The sequence below is a fragment of the Taeniopygia guttata genome, chromosome Z (genome assembly GCF_048771995.1).
Source record: "Taeniopygia guttata chromosome Z, bTaeGut7.mat, whole genome shotgun sequence".
NCBI classification, from domain to species: Eukaryota; Metazoa; Chordata; class Aves; order Passeriformes; family Estrildidae; genus Taeniopygia; species Taeniopygia guttata.
The window spans coordinates 45833631-45855007 of record NC_133063.1 but is presented as its reverse complement, the minus strand read 5'-3'; the positions used below and the strand labels follow the sequence as shown (position 1 = coordinate 45855007).

Genomic DNA, 21377 nt, shown 5'->3' with positions numbered 1-21377 from the left:
CTTCCCGAGTAGCAGGGACACAGGATAGCAAGGCTTCCTCTGGCATTTTCCTCTTTCTTGACGGTTTATTGAGGCCAGCTGTGATTACAAGCAGTGATTACGCTACAAACTGTGTAACCAGTGTGTATTTTTGTTAATCAGAGAGACTGTAATTCGTGCTCATCAGCAGTACCTGGATGAAATGGCAGAACTGTGCTTGAAAGAGGAGTGCTTGATAGATCAGATGTCAGAAATGGTAAGTATTTCATATTATGGTTTTGGAGCCTGCATAAATTAATCTTGGAGATTATTAACATGAATTGCTGATGTGATGTTCCTTGTCAGTTGAAGCCCTTTCTTAGTCCTGGGAGAGGCCTGTAATTTTCAGTGTATTGTGTCTGCCAGTATCCAGTCTGACAGGCCCTTGGGAAGCAGGATATGGATGGGCCAACCCTGAAGCCCTTGTCTCTGATAAGAGAGCCTTCCCTTATCTCGCATCGCAGGGCAAACTGTACCAGACAGGCCATCTGTCCCTGTCATGTTTTAGTTCTTGCAGGCTGGGACAAGTAAGCCAACACCACAGAACAGAGCATACCCCTAGAGCAGGACAAGGATGGAATTTGGCTCTTCCCTCTGGGAGCCTCTTTGCCTATCACGCTGCAGGTGTGCCAACCACCTGGGCCTCACTTACTCCAGTGTTCTGACCACTGTGGCTTGTGCCTCACATGCTCTTGGCTTTGGTTACTCAAGTGTTTCTTGGCTTCTCTTTGCCTCCGATGACAGTGGTGTACCCTAGACCTAAAAACTTGCACCTGCATGGCCCCACTGCTAGCTAGGCAATCCCAGTTCTTTTTTTCTCCTTTCATCTATCCCAACAGATGCATGTTACACCTATGTGAAAATCCAGACAATGAACATTTTCCAGTAAGAACTCCTGCCTTCCCCATTCTCTCACCTTCTCATTAAAGCCAAGCTCCATTGCTATATTGCATTATCAAACCATTTCAATTCCTGAAATCACAGTTCAGATCTGAAGTACAGGGACCCTGCCCTCAGGGACTTTGGAGTGGGGCCACCATGTGGCTTATTCACTGATTTCAAGCTGCATATGCTGTTTTACAGATAACACACAGTTCACAAAGCAGCACAAGAGGCATAAACTGTTTTAGTTTTGTGGCAGACAGTGCAGTGAAACAAAGCTATCTTTCTTCTTCTGAATTTTTTTCATCTTCTGAGATTGTTCTTAAGTCTGTTGGTCACTGGACACCAGCTCTACTCCCACATTTATTTGCCTCTTACAGCAAGCAGTTATTTCTGGCTAGCAGAATTCTTACAAGCTTGACAGGCCTTCCAGCAGTGCGTGAATAACATACCCTGTAGTTTTATTTCACAGCATGGCCTTTCTAAGGTAGTGAAACGTGCTTGGGCTTCATGCATCAGCTTCTGTCCTTCCATTTGAGATGGTTTCAACTTCTTCAGCTGTGAAACTTTGGCTGCAGGAGAAACTCCTGGCAAGTCCAGCCACACACTTAACAAAGCAATATTTAAAGTGCTTAAGAAAAATGTGCCACAGCAGCTGGGCTAGTCTTCATCACTGTCCTGATTTCCCTGCAGGACAGAGATACAATGCAGGGAAATCACTGCATACACCTGAAGATCACTGAGATACAGCTGGAGTATTGCCACATAAGCTTTTGCGTGATTGATTTTCATACACAGCAGCTGAATTTCCCAGCCCTGGGGATGCTGACACCTCCCAGTTTCTGAGGCCCAGAACTGTGAACAAAGGCACCAAACTACTCTCAGCTGGAGAGCAGAGCATGTCCAAGTGCTCCCTTATTAATACAAGCCCTACTTAAAAAAGGATCAAAACTCCCATTTTTTTGGAGTTCCAGTTCCATACTGGTTTTTTGTCCGTGTGGCTATGAAAGGTGGAGTTCCCTGGGCTGAGGCAGGATACAGTGCTGATATTGCTCATGGCCTGCAGCCATGGCCCCATGACCTGATGGGAAAGAAATCCCTTGCATGTCTCAAGATTGGGCTCACTCAGCCTTTATTTTCCTAATTGATAAGTCCAGCATGAGAGGTGTCAGGAGCAGAGTTCTGTACATGGTAAAACCAGGTGACCAGTCCCAGTACCAAACCTTTGAAAAGCTAACCAGAGTAGAAAAGCAACAGCAGCTGCTTTATTTTTGTTTTTAAGCCACTACATGAGCTGTAATTTCACCAACAGACAAAACTACCAGAGTCAGTGAACCTCGCTATTTAGAAGCACTGACCTTTGTCTGTGAGGGCTGTGACTTCAATGAGGAAATGCTGATTTAATCTACCAGTCTGCAGAATGCTTTTACGTTCTGCTGCAGTGTAAAAAATACACTGATGTTTTCAACCTGTTAATACTGTTCCCTACTGCTTCCTTGTGCCTTCCTCACCAGGATTTTCAGGATTTCATGACCATACTGGATGAAATCTTGGTGCTGAAGTTCGAGTCTTCCCAAAAAATGCGAGCCTTGCTTCAGTTTTGTTCAGCCTCCCTGGGTACTGAAACATCACTGCGAACACGTCCACTAGTTTAGCCCTTCTTTGCTTCCACATGCACTGGAGCAGCTACAGGAAACCCCAGCCAGCACTTTGCTACACTTGGTGCTGCAGAGTGTGGGTGGTAGGGGACAGCTTTGGGTTTGATATTTGTGACTAGTGTGTGTTTTATATAAGGATGCAGAGAATTCTAAACAAATGAGAGATGACTAATTGGCAGCGTAAGCTTTGTATTTCATTAATACCAGTAAGGCACATTCTGAACAGTAACAATTCAGCAGCCTTTATCTCGCCAATTAGCAGGCAAGGCAGGTAATGTATCATAGCAGCTTCTCACATGTTAAAGGCAATCCTGTGTTGCCAAGTAAGGGAAACAACTTTGAAGCCAGATACAGGTCAGAACAGAAATGCTCAAAAACTACCCAGAAAAGTCTTTGCAAACAAAAGCCAGGAAAGTGAGAGGAGACGGGGGTTACACTAAGGTGCCTGGACCTTAAGTATTTGGAATAAAAGGCAGGATGTGAAGTGCTGTCAGTTTCAGAAGAACAAAACATATTGTTGAATTAGTGCTTGGGATGAACCCTCCAGAGCTCCTGAAAGAGATGGCTTTAAGTTATGGGTAAGGAGTGGTTTAGCAGGGACTTCCTACCAGATTCCATCTGGCATGTTAATAAGCACATGGGTTTCATGCTGCTGCCCAGAGGAAGACACCAACAGCTGCACCTGCTGCACACCACATCTAACACCTGCACTGAGCAGAGCTGAGCAGATTTCTTACATGAAAATGGGGTCTGCTTGGAGGCACTGGCCTTTGAGAAGCTGCTGACAGCACTGTTATGTGAAACTGGTATTTGGGTCAAGAGCTACGGAGCCATCAGCTGGAGCTCTGCAGAAGTCCTGGTGCTGCATGCATCACCTCGGAACCACAAAGCCAGTCCACTTGCTTTGAAGGCACAAGTGACCTTGAGATATGCTTGCTGACAACATGCTGTGTGAGTGCTCCCACTCCAAAACTAGGGCTGGCGCAGCACATTCATCCACCTCTGTGTCTTCTCAGTAATGTCTGTGGTAGCTTGTTCAAAGCCCGCAGGGGAGCCAGAAATGCCAAGGGGAATGGAACACTGCTGTTTGACTAGCTGTGGGTTTTGCTGCCTGCCTGCACAGCCTCCCTGAGGAGCCCAGGTTGGGCTGAGCGGCAGGACAGTAATCAGTGACACTCTGGGATGCATATTGGGTGCAAGCGCTCCCAGGAATGTCACCCAGCATAGACCTGGGCAACAGAAGCAAATCCCGCATCACTGCCCTGACTGTTGAGTTGTTTTTAGCACTGGTTGGTCTCCATCTTGCAACTGAGACTGGATTTCTCTGTGGAGCAAAGAGCAGAGTTTCTCTAGGAGTCTGAGGTTATGGCTCTCAAAATGGTTCCTGTGTCCTGGTCACAGGCCAGCAGCAAGACACCTGAACCTGGCTCAGAAGCCTCCCTCACTCACCCAGGGAGATGAGGCATCCAGGAGCAAGACTCAGTATTTCTGCATGGCACAGAGCAGTGGTGCCCGACAGCCACCAGAGAGCTGTAAAGCAGTGGGAGAGCAGCACTCTGCTAAAGCCAGATAGGGAGGAACAAGTGTTTAAAACCACCAATTCCCTCCACTTCCTGCGGCCAGCAAGAGCTTTCCTGTGAGTAAGGTGAGGGGAATAAAGGCAGCTGGGTAGTCCTCCTGATAGATGTTCGTTTCCCTCAGCACATTCTCAGCGAGCATGCAGTAAACGCTGCTGTCAGGCAGCACCTGAGGAGTTTGGCAAGTCTATTTGGAACCAAAGAAAAGGTCAGACAGGTCACAGGAAAATGTGATGCCCAGTCAGAAACTGTGCAAGGAAGGAAAATTTTCCCTTTATGTACTCTGACATTTGGGAGATGAGGGTTGGTTGATCACTCAGGTTTTTAAAAAGCAGCTGAGCAAAGTATGTTCACAGGCATTTTGAGTGTCTTACAGAAGACATTCCTAAGCAACACACAAGAATCATTTGCACAACCACAATGCCATGTCCTAACCTCGGAATTTGCTGGCACAGTCGTGAAAAGACAGATGAGTGACCAAAAATTTCTGTGAGCAGAGGAGATGTGAATTAAGTCAGCCTGCCAGATGGGAGCCACAACAGATCAGAATCCCCTCTGATCTATTGTGAAAAAAATCTCTGGCAGATCTGAGCCCCAGCAGCAATTCCCAGAGCAGGAACTATCTGCTCCCTCGTGGAACGGCCAGGGACACTGAGAAACAACAAATAATCAAAACAACAACCACACATAATTTTCCAGTGTCTGATACAATTATTTTTAAACAGGTTATCCAGCCAATCCACATGACTATATCTTCTTGAATATTTTATTATGTCTGTTCTCCAAATTTTATTTTCTCAACTGAAGGTGAGATTTGACCAAAATACAGAAATAAAGCATGTGTCTGTGAAAAGCAGCCCATCCTTGGCAGTAACATGGACATGCTTGAAGTGCTGCACACCCCAAAGATTCAAACAGTGTGTGCCTTACATGCAACAGAAACTATCCAGCTGTTGTCAGAAATGGTAAGATTTTTCTCTCCCCTTTGAGGTTCATTACCTAGTTGCTACTTTAATTCTTGTGTGAAAATGTGCTAAATGAGCATTTTAAGTGTCATCCCCTTCCTACTGTTTGATATTTCACTGACAACTGCTACAAAAGGTTTTTACTTCAACTTGAATATGCGTTAAAGTGTCGTAAAAGCAATCTAAGAGATTTAGAGAGCTTGGTCATGTACCATCAAATAAACACATAACTAAAATGGGTTCACTTTTTGTATTCAGATGCAAGAATGACAATGCTTATTAGCAAAGGCTTGATACTTTATTTCGGTAGTTAGCAGAATTTAAAATAAAATTCAGTTTGCTACAGCACTCTGGTAAAAATCATTTTAGGTCAACATGATCAAAATGCCCATTTGATTGCCTGCAAAAGATTAAGTGGGGCTGGAAACGTGTAGGAGCTCCCCTTTTCACAGGACTTGCTGATGTGGCGAGTTTCAGGAGCCCTGACCCACAGCTGGACTGACCCTTCCCGGCCTGGAGAGCAGCCACAGAATGCTGTTGAAAAGGGCTCTGTGCTTCAGCAGATCTGCAGCAGAAGCCACGAAGCCAGGCAAAAAAGGCCCTGGGGCAGCTGCCATTCTCACTGCCCGACTGCACGATCAGCAGCCCTCCGCCACCATGGGAGTGAAGGATGGCTCTGCAGTATCAGAGCTATTTCAAGGCTGCTGTTGTCCAGAACCAGCAGGAGGCAGCTCAAAGATGCTCTTGGTTGAATGCACAACCACCAGTTTAGGCACTGCCTCTACACTTCTCACCAGCCTTCCCACTCAGGCACACAAACCTCAGACAGAACCTCCGACAAAGGCAGAGCAGGGATATAAATCAATGTGACATGACAGCCTAAGGAAAAGCTCCAAGGTCGTGAGTGTGACCGGGGCTGCAGCCAATTTTCTCACTAGCCAGGAGCAGGGCAGAGCCCAGCCTTGCTCCAGCTGGCAGGACCTCCCCCACCCACAGTGAACGGTGCCTGGACAGAGCAGTACCAGATAAACAAGTACTGCACAGCACCCCGAACACTGAACTCTGATAACATGGGGGTTCCTTGTTACACATCCATTCAGCAATTCCTGTTTTCCAAGCCACCCTCTTAATCCCCTAGCTCTGTGGTACTTTCTTCTCTGAGATGCCATTGTAGCAATACGTGTCATGCCTTCAGCCACCCAAGGATTTAAATACAGAAATGTCACTGCCAAAGGAAGAGTAGCGTCACCAGGGCAGACTCGGGTAAGCACAGCTCTGAGGTAAGACATTGCATCTTCCCAGCTGCCACTTCCCATCGCCACCTCCACAAGAGCTCCAAAAGCAGAGTGGTTATTCTGTGGGGTTAAGAGCAAGACCTCAGAGGGGACTTTGAGAAAAAAACCCGCACACTAATACAATCAGAAATTATTTTATTCAGAGGTTTGCTCTAAATAGTTATTTCTTTGCTGGCCAAGACTTCGTGCCCCTTCAGGACCACCTGGTACCAGACAGGGACTTACTGGGGTAGCAGTTCTGAGAAAACCAGAACAAGCAACACAACCGAATGCTCACAGCAGTGATGGTGAAGCAGTTTGAGTTTTGTTTTCAAGGTTTTCCAGTTAATCAGGAACCCCATTTCCCCACTTCACTGTTGCATTTCTCACCTGGGAAGGATGAAAAGCTGGGCATTCATTAACTGCACTCAGAGAAGCAGCAGCTGCTGTCCCACCAGCTGCTGAATGTGCTTCTTAGACAATCTTTATTTCAGCTCCACCACTAGAAAATGGTGAAGGTCAACACTACGGGGTATGTGCAAGGCAACCTCATCATCCCTCTCCACATCTCCTAGATACTTGACAGCAGATCTCTCTCTTGCATCATTTTGAGTAAACATTTAATTCACACAGTTGGGCACCCCACAGAGAATTCCAGGAGTGCACACTGAGCCCAAATTAGATGTTTTGGTCATAGAAAGTTAACAACATAATAGAGACAAATGCCATCTCCTTTGGAGTCCTGATGAGCTGAAACCTACCACTGAAAAACCTACACTGATGCAATGAGCTGAGACATTTTGCCCTCCAGCAGTCCAACCCTCCAGCTCCAGGCTCTAAGATGAGTTTTGATCCCTATGCTGGGGTTTTGCCACAAACCAAAAATAAGCCACAGAGAAGCACAGCACCTTCTACCACTGCAGCTGCAGCCCAGAGACCTCTGGTTGTTCTGCCCAATAGTGTTCACTTGTTCCGACAGGAGCTGGCAGCACCTGGGCAGGCAGGATCCAGCAAGGTGAATCCGTCTGCTGAAGCCAAAGAGCATGAGAGATGGGAACCATGACACTGGGAGTTATGTTTCAGGGTTTTATTAGTTGGTCTTCTGCAGAATCAAAATATTTAGCAAATTAGAGATTCCTCAAGACTGCTGATATTTCATGTATTTAAAACTTGATCAGTGTACAAACGTAATACTTTGAACTATCAAAAACAACCCCCAACCTGATTTGTAGTACTAGATATTATGTCATTCTATAGCAGTGTGAAAAATGGAACTAATGCAGTGAGTATATTTGTTTTAAAGAAAGTGCTTGAAAGAAACCTCCTGCATTACACTGTCTATTATTTAAAACAAAAAGATTAACTGACTGTCTAACAGGGCATTATCTTAAATATCCTACAAGCCTGGGAGATTAAAAATACTGAACCCCAGCTCTCTGCCTTCACCTTCAAGAACCAACACAAGTTGGAAGGTCCAGCTTACCTGCTTCAAGGGAACCTTACCACTCAGCATTGGATACTCATGTCTGGCAGAAGTGTTGGATGCATGGGTAAAAAATAAAATCCAAGAGGACAAAAATCCCAAGGTTCTCTCTTTATGCATAGTGACAGTTTCTGAACCAGTGTTTTACTAAGTTACAGACTAACTTTCAACCAAAAAATAAAACTCCATTGCACTAAAGGTCAAATTTAACCAGGTAATCTGGACTGTGACACAGTCAAGTAATTCAGTACAAGCAGACAAGACACCAGGAAAGCAGCTTCAAAGAACCAAAGCATCCTAGTTTCAGAACCAACTTAATATTCTTCTGTCCAACTCCAGTGCAACAACGAGGGGGGAACCACTCCATCTCTACCTATGTACAATTCCAGTCGAGGCTGGGCAGTCTCAACTTTCCATGGCCAAGCTGGAAAAAGGAAACTTAGGAAAGGACACTTTAAAATTTAATTTAAGAATGAAAGTTGGCCCTCATTGGAAAGAGAAATGCTGGAGTGATGCACGCAGGCAGGCTTTTCAGTCACTCTCCCTTCTACGCAAAAAGCTGAGAGCAAGTCACACTGGATGTGAAGGTGGCAGGGCTGGTCCTGCTCCGTTGCACGCCAAGAATCCAGGAATGTGTCTTTAGCTGGCTCCTGCACGGGCCATTAGATCTTCCAAAGCACTGTGTTGGTCGTTGTTGTGTAATAATAAGACCTCCTTAATGTCTTTGAGTTCAAAGCCCATTTCTTTAAATTGACTCATTAATTGGAGAAGCTCTGTGATCTGAAAGATGGATAGATAGCCTGTTATTTGCAAGAGAAAAGTGGATGGCTCAGTGCTTGGTGGAGGTTTAGCACAGAGCCTGTCTTCAGCAGCATGACTGTGGATTCCTCCTCCCCAAGCACAGCCCGTTCCAGCTCTGTTGGGAGAAAGTCTGCTCACACCAGAGCCACCAGAGCTCTGGGCACAGCAGCCCACAGGGACCTTCTGTCCCCTCTGTTTGCCATCCTTCCCTTCCAAAGCCCTCTCCAACCAGGGCACCAAAGCTCAGTCTGCCAGGGTGTGTCTCTCAGGATATTTACCAACCTGGCCCAACGGGGAATCCCAAAAATGCTGTTTAATGGCACCCAGCTGCCCCATCCAGCAGCTCCTGCTGCACCCAATTTCTTTTAAAGTTACTCGGACTTCAGGAACAGCGCAGTAGCCCTTGCTATCAATTGGCTTCTCAGATCTAGGGCAAAGTTGGGGGATTAGCACAAACCCCACTGTGTACATATGGCATTTCCAACATCAACTCTAAATTGTCCCTGAGCTTTGAAAAATAAAATGGTGAGAAGTGAGCCAGCTGATCCCTTTTATGAACCCTCTGCCATTTACAGTACATCTGCTCCACTCCAGGGGAAGGAAAAATCCCAAACAAGCAAGCAGGTTGAAATGGGCAATTGGGAGATTAGCAATTTCCAATTCTGCGGCTGAGCCAATAAGCAAATGGATTTCTCAAACTCAAGTTACTTTCCATCCTCACACTGCTATTGCTCTGTTTACAAGATGATCACTTGTCCAAGAAAGACAGGAAGACATATCTATGTTTGAGGGGATTGGGTTGCACCTTGAAAGACTTCATGTAATAAACTGTCACACTATCGGCTGGCAGACTTTACAAGATCCTCCTGTCCTCTGCCCTTGCTTGCTGCTCTTGCTGTACCTTTGGTGCTGGTAAAGCAGCCAGACAGAGAACCAGCTCCCAACACGTGCATTTTCTAGCTTCTTCCAGAGCAAGCCCTAACCCAATTTGCTGAGCAGCCAGGCAGATGCACTTGTACAAGGGAGAAAATTCATGGCCAGGGCAGGCTGGCAAGGTTTGCAAGACAATTTGCTGCTGCTGAAATCAAGTGTATCTGTACCACGCACCTTGCCCACAAGAGAACTCTGGGCATTCAAAACAATAGGACCACAATAAGCAGGATCTTAAAAAAATCCTGTCCCCATAAAAATGGATGCAAATGAGACTAATAGAATGGCACTGACAAATTCTAATGCTTTAACAATTTTTAGCTTTATCAGCAAAAAGGTGTCGTTTGGCAGTCAGTTGTGGAAACAAGGCAGCATTACCATGAAAGCCAGAATTACATCAACCAGAAGAATTGCTGCTGGAATTCCCTGTCATGGCACATTTTTCTATTTCTGAACACACTGCACCCTCACCTTCTCCTCTGAACACTGGTGCATTTCCAAAGCTGCTTCAACAAGAAGTGGATCAAAGCCCTTCTCACAAAGCTGTCCATGTGCAAACAGGTAATCCAAAACCTATGGGGAATTAAGAAAACAAACTGTGGTTGCAGAGAGGCACTTGCAGCAGGCAGCTGAATGTCACGTTGGTACATGCAGAGGGCTTGAGCATGATTCTACCCAGCATTTCACCAGAGACAGAGATACACTCCTTCCTAGCAGAGCTGAGACATTCCTTATACAAGGGCTTGTGCAGAGAAAGCAGGCAAACCCTTCTGTTCTGCTGTGCTCTCTGACCATCCCCTTCATTCTAGTCAAAGCAGCCTCAAAAGTGTCTCTTTAGACCTCTGATGGCAGAGCAGAAATTTCACTACACTTTTTATACAACGAGTTTTAAAAATGAAACTGTACGTCCAGCAGCCAGGACATGTCTACTTTTAGCTTCCTCTCAGACAGCCACAAGAGCTGATGCAATCTGAGAGCAGTCAGCCTTTGAAGATAAACTCAGCATACTGGCAAGTGAGCTGCAAATCCCAGCTCATGCACACAGAAACTGCTGCCAAATTTCTTATCCATCATCAGCTTTAAGGGGAAGTGTCATGTAGGCAATGTTAGGTATGTGAACGAACAGCGCTTGCAAGTAGAGCAGGATTTAAAACCGCCCCCTTAAAGGACCTTTTTGCCATCTGATGCCACAGTTCACTCCAGCACACAGCTTAAGCTCTATGTAGGGAGAGGGCCAGCAGATCAACCCCACAAGCAGGAGTCCCTGGGGCAAGCTCTGTGCAGCACACAGCCTGCTGAGGCCAGCACAGGAGGCTGGGCCATGTTCTCCCACTTTTAAGTGTTTGTTTGAAGCAGATCCAAGAACCATGCTTTGCCCAGCAGCACTTGGTGCCAAATGACCTGGTTTGTGCAGGCAAGGGAGGCAGCGCTCAAGCAGGAAGGAGCAGCACCAGGGCACACGCAAATCAGTCAGTGGGGGCCTTGCAGGAGCCTTTCAGAGCTGTCTTAGGCCTGCAAGGGCCACTCTCTCTACAAGGAGAGATATCAGCGTTGTAAAGCCTTGTGCTCAGAGAAGGGAAATTGGCTGGATTTCTGTGTCATGTGGCTCTTAACATAGCACAGAGCAATGCTAAGCTTCATTTGGATGTGTTTGTGGCTCTTGGGGAGACCCAGACTCTCTCTCCCTCCAATTTCACACAAAGGGCCCATCCCAAACTCAGCATGGCTCCAACCCAGCACCCGCAGGTATGGCTGACTCTAGCAGTCTCTCACTAGAAATAAGCACAAGCTTTAGGTTGCAAAAACTAAATTGGAGTGACAGGATTTCCCCCATCCATTTTGCAAACCCAAGACAGCTTCCCAGCAGAACCAGCATCCAATCAAGCACTTCTTTGCACTGCCTGAACTCTTACCTGATCTATGTTCTGTCCCTTCTTCCTCATGGCTTTCAGGACATTCTCAGGTGAGTAGCCCATGTTGACCACAGTCTCCACACAGTGCCTCTCACTGGGGGAGAGGCCCTGCTGCAGCTCGGCCACGAGACCGCCCGGCCACTTCGTGCAGCTGCTGCTGTTGGACACTTTAGACACTGCAAAGTTTTGGTGTGTTACCTAAGGAGGAAAACCCAGAGGCTGAAGTGATGGTCATCTCCTGCACCCCCACATCCTGTTTCTGCCGAGTACCAGAACCAGCATATCCCATGCAATTAATTCAAAAGGTTTTCTAGAGTGCCCTTGGGAAGTTACACACTGTGAGGATGAAACCAAGTAGCCTAATTCCCACCATACTTTTAACCCTCAAAGCAACAATCAACAACCCACATTCTCCACAAAGAACTCTCTCCTACTGGTGTGACCAAAGCCTTTAAACATCCAAGCCCTGCAACATTGAAGGCTGGGATACAGCCAAATCATGCACCTCAAAGGAAGTACAGATTGCTTTCTTCACTTCAGGTTTACTCATGACCTGTGTTTTTCTGTACTCAAAGGAGCACCACTTACCAAGATTACCATACACACGATCCAATGCAAGCAAACACACAGGTGTATTTGGAAACTTACCACAGGGATTTCTGTTTCCTGGTAGTCTGGGTGTACCTGCTGGACAACACACAAATAAAACAAGTATAAACATCATGCACCAGTCAGCAGAATTTGCCACAGCTGGGGGAGAAGGGTTTTACAGAAGATTCTACCACAGGATGGGAGACTTTAGGGCTGATCAAGTTTCCACATATGAGATGCTGACATTACCCATTGCCTGCAGCTATAGAATCTTCATCATCATAAGGATCATTCCTCCTCTCAGCACTCCACAAACGGATTATACTCCAAGAAGGATGTGTGTACCCCCACAGTAATTCTAAGATTGTTTATTCTGTCACTGTAGCAGCTGCTTGTTCACACAGCCCCAGTTCAGTTTCTGACCAGGTCTACATTGCCTGAATAACAGTGATAATTTTGAAGTCATTGCCTAAAGTCTTCTTTGGACTTTTTGCTTATGTGAAGGGGTAAGAGAAAATACACCTCTTTTCTATTCACTGCACTGAACTCCATATACCACATAGGAACAACGTGCCACATTGGCTCAAAAGAACACGTGAGTTTTCTACCCAGCACTTGTCCCACTCCTAGCGCACCAGCAGGGCTGGGTCATGTCCCCTGCTGTGCACCTGCTCTGCTTCTGCAGAACCACCCCACCACTTTGTACAACCTTGCCCAAGTTAACAGCAGTGCAAAGTCAGGCCTCAGCCTCACCAAAGCTATACATTTCAGTTCAATACATTTAGAACTCTTGCACGTTAAACAGAACAGACTGCAAGAAATCACTGTGGACCAAGAACCACAGTTTTTAGCATTTCTTAATATTTATTATGTCAGCACTGATTGCTTGAAAGGTTGTCCACATCCTTCAGAAAGACCTTCTTAGTGCCCAAACTGAACAACAAAAAACCCTCTATAAAAAACCAGTTCTGAAAAGATCTAACAGGATTCCATTTATTTGCAAAAAGATCCCAAACTACCACCCAGGAGGTCTTCTTCTGCATTCCTGAACATCTTCCAGGGCGAGAATTTCTCTTCTAGAAAACCAACCCTGAGACATCATATTCATTCTGATGCACTAGCATATCCAAGAACCTAGTCTCATGGTGTGTTTTTCAGACACATCCTCTCTCCAGACACTTTTTCAAGGGCAAAAAGCACTGGAATATAGGATAAACTGAAATAGGGAAAACAGCTAGTGGGTTATCAAACAGAAGGATGATGCTTTGTTATTGATGCTGCAGCTGGAAAACCAAAACTGTTTCTGACACCAGAGATTTAACAGTCTGGGAAAGTCAGCTCCTCCTACACAATCTACTTGAGTTTAATTTCAATCTGCTGTCTTCATTAGTCATAGCTACCTCTGTTAAAGCTGCAGAAATCAACATACTGAGATTCAAGAAAAAATAAAAATGAGGAGAGAGGGCCACCACAGAACCTATGCAGCCTTAGAGAAACTACAGATTTATTTCATCCAAAGATTCCTATATCCAATTCAGTGATAAAGCAAAAACTCCCATGGTAGCCACAAATTCAATGTTACAGTTTCTAATCTTGTGAGGAAAAAAAATAAAATCACCATACAATACATTTGGATATGAGCCTTCTGCTCCCAGCCACAGAGATGACTGTGATTTCATTCTACTGTTTTCATACTCTGAGGAGTTTTGTTACATTTATTTAAATTATTTTGTTGCATTTACTTAAATTTCTCACATATCAGCAATCATTTTCCAGTGGAACTATACTGTGGAAGTATAAACCAAGTATAATCTGAAGTCCTGGAATTTAAACACAAAGAACTAAATTTCATCAGCATAATTATTTCTTGGTTCACTACTTCCAAAGTATAAATAGTTTCAAATTAATGAATTAATTTTATCACTTCTAGTAAGTCTATTTTTTTCCCACTTTGCATCTTCCCTTACAACACTGTCAACAGTACACTTTCCCTCTTGGTCTTTAAAAAATTTTAATTCAGCAGAGAGATTTGAATAGTTTTGAGTGTAAATTTAGGCATCTTAATGCCATTCTTATCTAGTTGTCAGTGATCTTGCATCCCCAGAGATGCTATGTGCTCCATAACTAAGATCACAGAGGCCCCCTCACACCTGTGACCTGCAGCAGTGAGCAGGTGCTCAGCACACAGCTGCTCCTGTCAAAGTTAACAGTATTGAATTTGCTCCAGTCATCAACAATCAGCTGTTCTGCTCTACTCTGTCAGATACACTATCTCCCAGAATATTGTATTTCACAATTATGAGTGCATTCATCTAACCCTGAAAAGAACTGGAAGGACAAAAGGGGGGAAGCAGCATCAATTGTTTCACACCACATGGTGTCAAACAAAAACCTACAGCATGACACTAAAACCACAGAATCACTGAAACACTGCCTATATTGGACAGAGAAAAGAACCTAGATTATTTTAGAACAAGCAAGAGGATTTGAATACACAGCTTTCACTAGGCTTCGTGAGTACTGGTATCCTGATATGCAGTTCTTCATAAAAAAACCCCACATGCTTACTCTAATCTCTGTTCTTATTCACAAAGAGACAAAAAACAACACCTGATATGAAGCTAGTTTTCTCAAGGTAATTTCAGAACTCACAACGAGATTGACTCTTCATTTCGTCAATCTCCCATCTCAGAACTGTATGGTGACAAACTGTAACATTAAAAATACATGACAATGTTCAAGGCTGATTTTGGTCTCCACTAAGCAATGACTCCACCCTTCTTCACAAGAAAGGGCAAATACAAGATTTCACATCACTATAATTTTTTTCCTGTTAAAAATTAGGCTTTTAAAGGATCTCAGGAAGAAAATCAAAACTAAAAAAAAAAAACAAAAAACAAAAAAAAAAAAACCAAAAACAACCCACAACCCCAAAGACTTACTTCACTGTAGATCAACTGCAAGCACTTTTTTCTTCCCCAAATGACACACCACATCTGTGTGTTTTAACCTATTATTACATCTATTTCTTGAGAAGCCTGCATTTCCCATTATTTCCAGCAAATAAACAAGCAAACCAAGGAACAAAACCAGAAGAGATTTGATTCAGAGCCTAACAGCACTTCAGAATCTCATATATCTCATCTGGGTAGGACAAAATGCAGGGCTGTACGGAGAAGATGCCTTATTTGCTTAGCTCAAAGGCATGCAACTCTCAACAAAAAATGAGAGCTGAAAAAACAATCACTGTATTTGGTCTAAAAATGTCAAATTTGGGTAAAATTCAGGGTAATAATCTGAGGATCAGAACTACCACCACAAACGCCTGTTTGATTGATCAATTCACCATGTAAATTAAGAGGATCTATAATTCACTCCTAGTAAAGGAAATTATAACCAGAGCAACAGCGCAATTTAGAGGCAAGAGCTGCCTCTGCACTTCCACCTCTCACCAGCAACCCCAGTTTGACTCCACTCCATGTTTACCGTAGTTGATGTGCTTTGAGATGATTCTTCTTCTGTACAAACAGTCGAAACAGCTAGGGAAGACAGCCTGGATGAAGAGGATACTGTCTCTCTGCCACTGTCCTCATTTAGAGCGGAAAGACCAAGCATATGGTGTCCATTCAGTTCACTGGCTTTGCTCTGAGCACAGGTCTGCAAAGAGCCGAGCAAAGTGCCATTGCGGAGACAGGTAGTGCTGTGGAAAGTGCTTGTGAACTTTGATGATTTCTGATCACCCTCATCGGAGTCAAGCTTAGGGAATGACAGGGATTTGATATTGCTCACTGAAGTGATGGGGGAAAGGGACACTTTGGAAGACAAGGACATCTTTTCACAGTTTCCCAACTGTGGTAAAGTGATAAAGCCATTTGGTTTGTGAAGGGGTTTGAAGTCCAACGTGGCCTTTTCTATGGATGCCAGAACTTCCTCATCTTGCAACACAGACTCAGACCCTCCTTTAGGCAATGTATTATCTAACAGCTGGGCAACAATTGGCCCAGTAGTACCAACATGAATTTCAAGGATATTTTTTAATTCCTCCTTATCATCTATAGTTTTTAATTCCAGTTTGTCAAAAGGGTCTTCTTCACATTCAAAATCAGCTGGGTTGAAATCTGCCTTTGGGTGAGGTGGACTGAGGACCTTTTGCTTCACAGAGCTCGTGTTGGCTGGGGTAGGAGTCAGAATATTATTGTGCTGCAGGCTAGCAAGGATGGGGTTAATAGGAGGAGGCATGGCTTCAGGGCAAGGTCCCTCTGAGAACCCCATCTTGGTGTTGTCCTCTGGAGCTGCTTTTGAGTTTGCTAGAGCTTCTTCTGCCTTGTGCTCAGCTTGTCTCTGGGCAGCCTGAATTTTTTTGATGTCTTCAGCCCACTCGATTGTTTTCTTTTCCAGTGAGAAGTCATACTGAATGGACATGAAGAGAAAAGAAGGGGAAAAAAAAAAAAAAAAAGATAAGTTATAAGGATCATAGCTGCTACTTCTAACAGCAACATAAATTAATGCAAAGAGAATAAGAACTACATGAATTACCAGGAACAGCAATTTGTCAATCTGCAGGTTGTGAAAAAGCTGGCAGACACTAGAAGTACTTCATTTTGTCACTAACAGTAAAATCTGGCTACAACCTGGATTAAAATACTGTATTTTGCCTCCTTCCTACACTTAGCTTTGCTTTAGCACTACTCATCATCCTAAGATCAGTTTCACAGCCCTCCTGCCCTCTTCCCTCAGGACAAGGGAGATAGCAAGGGGAAGTCTGGAGTAGTTATTAGATGAAAAATCACACCCTGGTCTGGCACCACTGAACCATCCCCAGCCCGCAAGTTCTACAAATCATTCAGCAGAGTTTTGCATCCAAAGGCCAATACAGTATTACTCAGTGTCCCCTAAAAGATTCCTAGGGGACTGGATACTAGAGTTCTACACCCATTGGTTTAAGGCAGTATTTTCATTCCCACTCCAGTGCAATGCTTCACCAGCCAAAGGAGATACAGCGGCTGCACCAACGACAACATATACAGGCAGCAGCAAATTTTGCTGTAGTTACAGATGTGACAGGACCTCAAAAGCTTTTTCCACTTGACATCAGGTCCTTTATAGCCAGATCTGCACAAGAAGCCATCTACTCAATACCAATGTAATGACCACAGAGCGGCTTAGTTGTAAAGGGCAAAATTATGCATCTTTAAATATCCACATTTTTTTAATACTAAAAATATGGGCAGGAAGCTATATTTCTTGCACTTTATTTTAAACAGCGCTCATTACAGCTATAAAAAGAGTCAAATTCCATTGTGAGATGCACAGTCCACACTATGCAGGGTGTTGCAGTCTGAACAGACACACTATGCTGGCTGAGCCCCAGTTTGGCAGAAAAATGGAGACACAGCACAATTAAGCCAGCAACAGGACATCAGCATCTTCTTTGGCTCTCCCACACCAGTTTAACTGAGTGGAAATATGGGTACTAGGAAAGTCAGGTAATTGCTTAATAGTTATGAGGGAAAAGCGATGAAGTAGGATAACAGGGTAAGATGTAGGCAGGGAGAGAACAAAAACAGCAAAAGAAAAGCAGAATCACCTACAGCAATATGTCACAAACAAAGTAAAAGCAATCATCAGTTAGGACTGGTCAAGGAAAATCATGGATCCAAATGAGAAAGCATAATTCAATTAGACATCCTGTATCACAACCTGCATTTGGAGATTAGATTTTAAACAGTTGTGCTAAAGCAATTGATTTCATGCTACTAACAATTTATTTTATCAGAAACACGCTCCTCAAGACAGGGAAGCCATCCGTGTACAAAGCTGTAACCTGTTTGTCCCACAGCTTGGAAAGAACACTCACTCAGAACTACCCAGAAAATAAGAACTGAAAAGTATGTTATTGCCTGGGTGTAACAGTTCTTAGAATTTATACTGTCAAAAACTATAGTCAAATTTTGTCAAGGTAACATTCAGAACTAACTACAACCACACAAAACCACTGTGCTTCTTTGAAGCAGATAGACTAAACCAAATGCTTAAAAAATAAAAGCCCAATGGCTTTTTAAGGCAATAAAAATTAGACACTTTCTGCATGCTCCATTGTATTTTACTTTTCTATATAGCCCAGTGGATCATCTAGAAATACGAGACTGTCCGTGTGCAAACTGTGATAACTTAGAATGTACAGCACCACAAGGTGGGGCCATGGGTGAGGGGAGAGAGAGCAGGAAGGCAAAATATCACTTACCTGGGCTTCTCTGACAAGCTGAGAAGAATCAGATAGACAGAAACCAATGGGTAATCCAACCTTTGCTGGGGTTTTGAACTTGTCTCCTATCTTAAATGGGACATCATCAAGGTAACTGAAAGGCCCTGAAACCAGAAGCAGGAATTGTATTGAGAAAAAAACCCCACAACTCAAATTTCACACTTTCAGCTCAGGCTCACACTGCTGTGTTTGGGACCTATTTTATCTCCATTGCAGCATCTACACCAGATAACAACACAAATGGAATTTAAAGCTGTTTGGACCTCAGTGTCTCTTAGTTTAGTAGGTTTGGTCAGAGTTTGTTTAATTCCTAAATCCTAGCCCATAACTGTTAAGGAAAAAAAAAAAAATTAAAAAAATAAAGGCAAACACTCTCGTAACCACAATCCACCAGATTTTGACACCAATGCAACCAGCATCTTAGTTTCCTTTATGACAACACTATTCCTACACAACTGGATGCTGAAGCTCTCCTGAACAATGCATTCTATCTCTATAAAAAGATCCATCATTTTTTGTCATATTCAAAGCAGATTTTAAAATTATTCAGCTTCAGCACAACTAAGACAAACTACAATCCAGGTTTTGACATACAAGTAGTAAGCAGTATTTGGACAGAAGTGGTCATAAATGCAAAGCAATGAAACAAAGCCATTCCACTTTAATCAAAACACAGTGAAATACTAAGACTATTAATACAGCAACTATTTTTTAAAACAAGGCAATCTAATTTTATCAGGTCCTACATCTGTTATTTTTTTCTAGGATGACACTTCTGCAAATTCACAACAAAAAAAAACCCACTTAGAATTCAACCACCTCCAAGCAGCCAGAGTATTAGTGTGTTTTCCTTGAGCAACTGTGAAGAAGTATGAGAAAACCCAAAATACAAACTAAACAGCTTTTCCATTAACTGAAAGTGGCCTCTTGGATGACTGGTCTAAGCTTTTGGGATCACAGGCAAGGTTTCTGGCATGTGCAACAATCAGAGGAGTGACTCTAGGCCTTACTTGTAGCTTCTTCCTGAGTGACACAGATGCAGAAAGACATTAGTGGCAACATCTAAGATGGTGTTCAGTGACCAAGCCCCCCTCACTCAGTGAACTATGACTTGCTGTTTTTATCTGACCCATTTTCATACTCAGATGGCAGTGTAAGTACTGTTTATGTTCCCTCACTGTTGATTCATCTACAAGGCAGGCACACACTCCCAGAGGCTGAGCAGCTTTCATAAACAAGAACATCCTGTCAATTTGCAATTAAAGGCTTATATGCTGTCATTACTTGAGCTCTCATACTATGCACATACTGGGTGGTCACAGAGTCCTGTTAGGACACTTTGAAACGATTAGAATGAACAACCTACATCCCCATCTGCATCTCTAGGATGAAAAAAAATGTTCCAGGTAGAACATGACAGTATTTTCAGTGATCTTTACTGGGAATCATATATCCAAGCACTGCACAGCATCCAGACAGCACCTCACTTGGCCAACACGACCACTCTTTGCAACACAGCATCCAAGCTGTACTTGAGCTGACAACTTGAGAGCCTGATACGCCAAAGCATTTGCTTATAGAGCAATAACAACTGTAGCAGCCTCTGCAGCAGGGTGGTAAATCATGGCCAGGTCAGAGACAACCTGCCAACTGCTGCTACCACGGCCTATTAGTCCCACTGGCTGCTCTACACCAGACGATCCAAGTGCAGCAAGATTACCTCTCCACATGGATCTCCCAGCCCAAATCGCTCAGCCTGTAAATCTTTGTCTTATTAGACCTATTTACAATATGTAGTGGGCACTTCCCCCTGCACAACTATACCTGAAGTAGATACCAGCCACAGAGGGTGCAAGTACAAACTTTGCTGTTTACATACCAGCATTCCTGTTTTGCACAGTAAATAAAAAATACTAAGCATGCCTAGACTAGCTATACTGAGCTGCCAGCTTAACCTCAGAAGCTTGACTAAGGAATAAAAACTTCCTAGTTTGTTCCCCAGTATACTGATTTTTTTAAAAACAACCCTTGCTATAATCTCATCCTAAGTATAACTATGAGAAAAAGCCCATAAGCACATATTAAAAACATCTCAAATAGTTTAGGACATTTGATGGCAAAAAGTCTGAGGCAAAACACCTATACACATAGAATTCAATCCAATCAGAACAGTAATAGCTTGGTAAAGCCAAAATCTTATCCAGAGAGCTAAGAATCCTTTTCTTTCTGTGAGCAGATCACAGTGCACACGCTGAGGAGTAAAGGGTGCAAATTATTTTAATGCCACATTCTAGAGCAGTAAGATAAACCTGTAAAAAAAGGTATTATGAAACATATTGTTACAAAAGCCACACATTCAAGTGAAACAACTTAAGTTTTTACCAAACTCTTATTCAATAAGTCTGTTAGCCACTTTATCCTTGTATAAGTTAAAAGCATATTGAGTAATTTCTGAAAATAAACATGACAAAAGTGTACTTGTCTGCTCAGTCTCTGTACTACATTTCTGGCACAACAAACTACTAAAAGTCTCCACTTCAGCATAACTCAAAGAAGTGTTCGGGGTTTGGCACCAAAATGGAAACACTTCAGGAAAAAAAAAAAAAAAACAAACAACCCAAAACAGCCAAAACAGTTATCAGGCATAGAGACTGTTTTTAGACATAGAAGCAACTGCTGAATAGCTGGCAATTACCAAATGAAAAAATCAGTTGTCTTGCAGCAGGGGCAGTGAGCCACAGCAAAGACTGAGACCATCTAGAAATGAAGTTTTGATACACTATTTCTATTAATCCTTAACCCAGTATTTAAGTGAGACATTTCTTATTTTTTACTTCAACTTTACACTTGCAAGACTGAATAAAAAGCTGCAGGAAAAAACTGAATTCCCCAGGACCCTTTTATTAGAAAAATTATCCAGAAAGATCAAGTTTGAATTTCTGAAAGCATTAGTTATGATAGCCTGAAAAGTAATGATTACTGATTTGAGGAAGCCACATTACATACAACAAACTGAACTT

General features: G+C 43.4%; 2 protein-coding genes across 8 annotated transcripts in view; one reads left to right on the top strand and one right to left on the bottom strand.

Annotated features, from left to right (window-relative positions):
* The window catches only part of KIF24 (kinesin family member 24), a 29215-nt gene extending 23767 nt beyond the window's left edge, over window positions 1-5448 (top strand). For 2 of the 3 annotated variants that reach the window (XM_072922184.1, XM_072922186.1), the window contains 2 exons: window positions 142-235; window positions 4943-5448. In XM_072922184.1, coding sequence (XP_072778285.1) covers window positions 142-235; window positions 4943-5104 — 256 coding nt within the window. In that variant the 3' untranslated portion in view covers window positions 5105-5448. Of the gene's footprint in view, window positions 1-141; window positions 236-2414; window positions 2731-4942 lie in introns of those variants that run through there. The other variant, XM_072922185.1, reaches the window with a different exon arrangement.
* The window catches only part of UBAP1 (ubiquitin associated protein 1), a 55765-nt gene that overhangs the window by 15709 nt on the left and 18679 nt on the right, over window positions 1-21377 (bottom strand). For 2 of the 5 annotated variants that reach the window (XM_072922188.1, XM_072922187.1), the window contains exons 4-9: window positions 18337-18461; window positions 15579-16502; window positions 12150-12188; window positions 11502-11699; window positions 10060-10161; window positions 7447-8637 (exon numbers count right to left, since the gene is read on the bottom strand). In XM_072922188.1, coding sequence (XP_072778289.1) covers window positions 8497-8637; window positions 10060-10161; window positions 11502-11699; window positions 12150-12188; window positions 15579-16502; window positions 18337-18461 — 1529 coding nt within the window. In that variant the 3' untranslated portion in view covers window positions 7447-8496. Of the gene's footprint in view, window positions 1-6513; window positions 8638-10059; window positions 10162-11501; window positions 11700-12149; window positions 12189-15578; window positions 16503-18336; window positions 18462-21377 lie in introns of those variants that run through there. The other 3 variants (XM_030257833.4, XM_012577640.5, XM_030257837.4) reach the window with 3 other exon arrangements.